Genomic DNA, 2,257 nt, shown 5'->3' with positions numbered 1-2,257 from the left:
ATGAGAGTTTGGCTACAGGTAAGATTTCAGCATTGCATGGTCTGCTTAAAGTGACCCGAGCTGAGGTTGCTGCTGTTCAGTTGCTTTATGTGCATTTAGTTTGGAAAGCCTTGAAAAAGTTCAGCTGAATTGAAAACATCTTTGCTTATTCCATGTGCCTGGAAAGGTTTTTCCTATGGATATGACTTTGTGCCATGGCCACTGGGTGGCTCCCTGGAAACGGCGTATGAACTGAACTGCAGACTTTGTGGATGTGGATAACTGGGAATTATGCATGGATGCAATCCCTGTCCTGCCGGGTCGGCTTTCTGATGACTCTGAAAAGCCTGATCACAGAGAAAAGATGTCCTTAGTGTCTCTGTTTCCACCAGCTTTGGTACTTGTCTTTGGCTTGCCAGGCTGCCCTGGGGCATGCCAGGCCACTGGCTGGCAGTGTTGAATGATAATAGGGATGGAAAAGGGAATTCTAAAGGAACCAAGGAAATAGAAACTCTTGGTTTGTTTAGATTTTCCGTTCCATTCACAGCAGCTAAAGAGTTCCAAGAGCTTTTCCCATAGCCATAGAAAGTGCTTCTGTTGAGATGTTGCTGTCTTTTAAGTATTTTAATTTTCTTCCTCTCATTTTCAGGGAGTAAAAGTGAACTGAGTTCCCCTTCTGTTTCTGCAATCAATCTCCTGCGTCAGAGGCTACATGAGAAGATTCAAAAAGCTTCTGGACAAGTATGAGAGCTCTGAATGTGTATCTGTATATGTGTTTATGCACTGTAAATTCTCCTCAGCCTCCCAGAGGATGTGGGCACAGGACTAGGATCTCACAAAGCTCAGGGTTTGAGCTGATTCTGTCTCCTAAGGAATTGGCTGTGGGTATTGCTGGGAGGCCTGTGTGTGTTCTGTGGAAAAACATGTGAGAAAAGGTGGGGGAGAGCATGCCTCTGGTGATTTTTAGAGAAAAGCAAAGCATTGAGAGCCTGAAAGGGAACACAGCTATGGGCTGCTGAGAGAAAGTGAAGGGGCTGAAATACTGTGACTGTGTTCAGTGTCTCTAACAGCTGAGCCCACAGCTTCCTGTCACAGGAGAAGCTTCTTATAAAGACAAGTTTGAAATCAGGAGGATGAGGACAGCCCACTTTTAGTTTTGCCTTATCCCTTTAAGTCTTCTCATTCATGTCCATCCTTCTTCTTAGGATGCCAAAGAATTAACCCCTGCAGTCCTGGAGAAGAGGCAGCGACGGAAATATGAGAGGGAGAGGAAGAAACGTCGAAGAAAGGAGTTAAAGATGAAGGCAAAAATGGAGAAGAAAGAAACTGAGAAGGTACCAGTAGAGCCAGAAAAGAAACAGGAGGAGAGGAAAGCTGAGATTGTCTTTAACAGGGTTGAAGTCCATGAAGAGAATGAGTTGAACAAGGTGCAGAAGAAGAAAGAGAAGAGGAAAGCAGTGAAAGGCAATATCACTCCTCTGACAGGCAGAAACTACAAACAGCTGCTGAGCAGGCTGGAAGCCAGGAAGAACAAGCTGGAGGAACTCAAGGATAAGGACGAGAAGAAAGCTCAGGAGCTGGAGAACAAAATGAAGTGGACAAATGCTCTGTATAAGGCAGAAGGGGTGAAGATCCGTGACAACGAGGAGCGTCTGAAAGAAGCTCTGAAGCGCAAGGAGAAGCGCAAAGCACAGCGCAAACGGCAGTGGCAGGAGAGGACGGTCAGAGTGGTGGAGAAGATGCAGCAGAGGCAGGACAAGCGTCAGAAGAACATCCAGAAGAAGAAGAAGGAGAGGATGGAGAAGAAGAAGGCCAGGGCCCGGAAGAAGGGCCGAGTTCTGCCAGAGGACTTGAAAAAAGCTGGTTTAAAGTAAGGGTGAGACAGATGGTCCTGGCAGTTTTGCTTCCAGGGCAGGTTGTGTCTGTCTGTGCTGCTGTCCTGGAGGAGGCAGTGCCTGAGGACACCAGGCTGTGGGGCAGGCACTGCCACAGCTTCCCAGCTTCATCATCATCAAAAAACTGTTGTATGTTTGTTAATAAAGTTTTGTATCCTGAAGAAACACCTTCTGGCTGATTCCTAATCAAAATTATTACTGTTTTCCTAGAGGCAATGTTGGTTCTGATGTGCTGTGCAGTGTGTTCCTCACACTGTGGGTGTCAGCCCAATGGAGTTCTACATTTTCCCTTAGAAAGACCCATAGCATTGGAAGAAACTGGTTTTTGCCTTACCAGTTAAAAGCCTGACCAATGTGCTGTAAGTGAAATGCAGACTCTGCAG

General features: G+C 46.3%; 1 protein-coding gene across 1 annotated transcript in view; it reads left to right on the top strand.

Annotated features, from left to right (window-relative positions):
- SURF6 (surfeit 6) overlaps nt 1-1,909 on the top strand; it is a 2,531-nt gene extending 622 nt beyond the window's left edge. Inside the window, exons 3-6 of the mRNA XM_009085076.1 lie at nt 337-376; nt 629-720; nt 790-792; nt 1,185-1,909. Coding sequence (XP_009083324.1) covers nt 337-376; nt 629-720; nt 790-792; nt 1,185-1,853 — 804 coding nt within the window. The 3' untranslated portion in view covers nt 1,854-1,909. The remainder of the gene's footprint in view (nt 1-336; nt 377-628; nt 721-789; nt 793-1,184) is intronic.
- Nucleotides 1,910-2,257: the final 348 nt, after the last annotated feature.

The sequence above is a fragment of the Acanthisitta chloris genome, unplaced genomic scaffold, assembly GCF_000695815.1.
Source record: "Acanthisitta chloris isolate BGI_N310 unplaced genomic scaffold, ASM69581v1 scaffold39151, whole genome shotgun sequence".
Taxonomy (NCBI): Eukaryota; Metazoa; Chordata; class Aves; order Passeriformes; family Acanthisittidae; genus Acanthisitta; species Acanthisitta chloris.
This window is presented reverse-complemented; position numbering and strand designations above follow the sequence as displayed.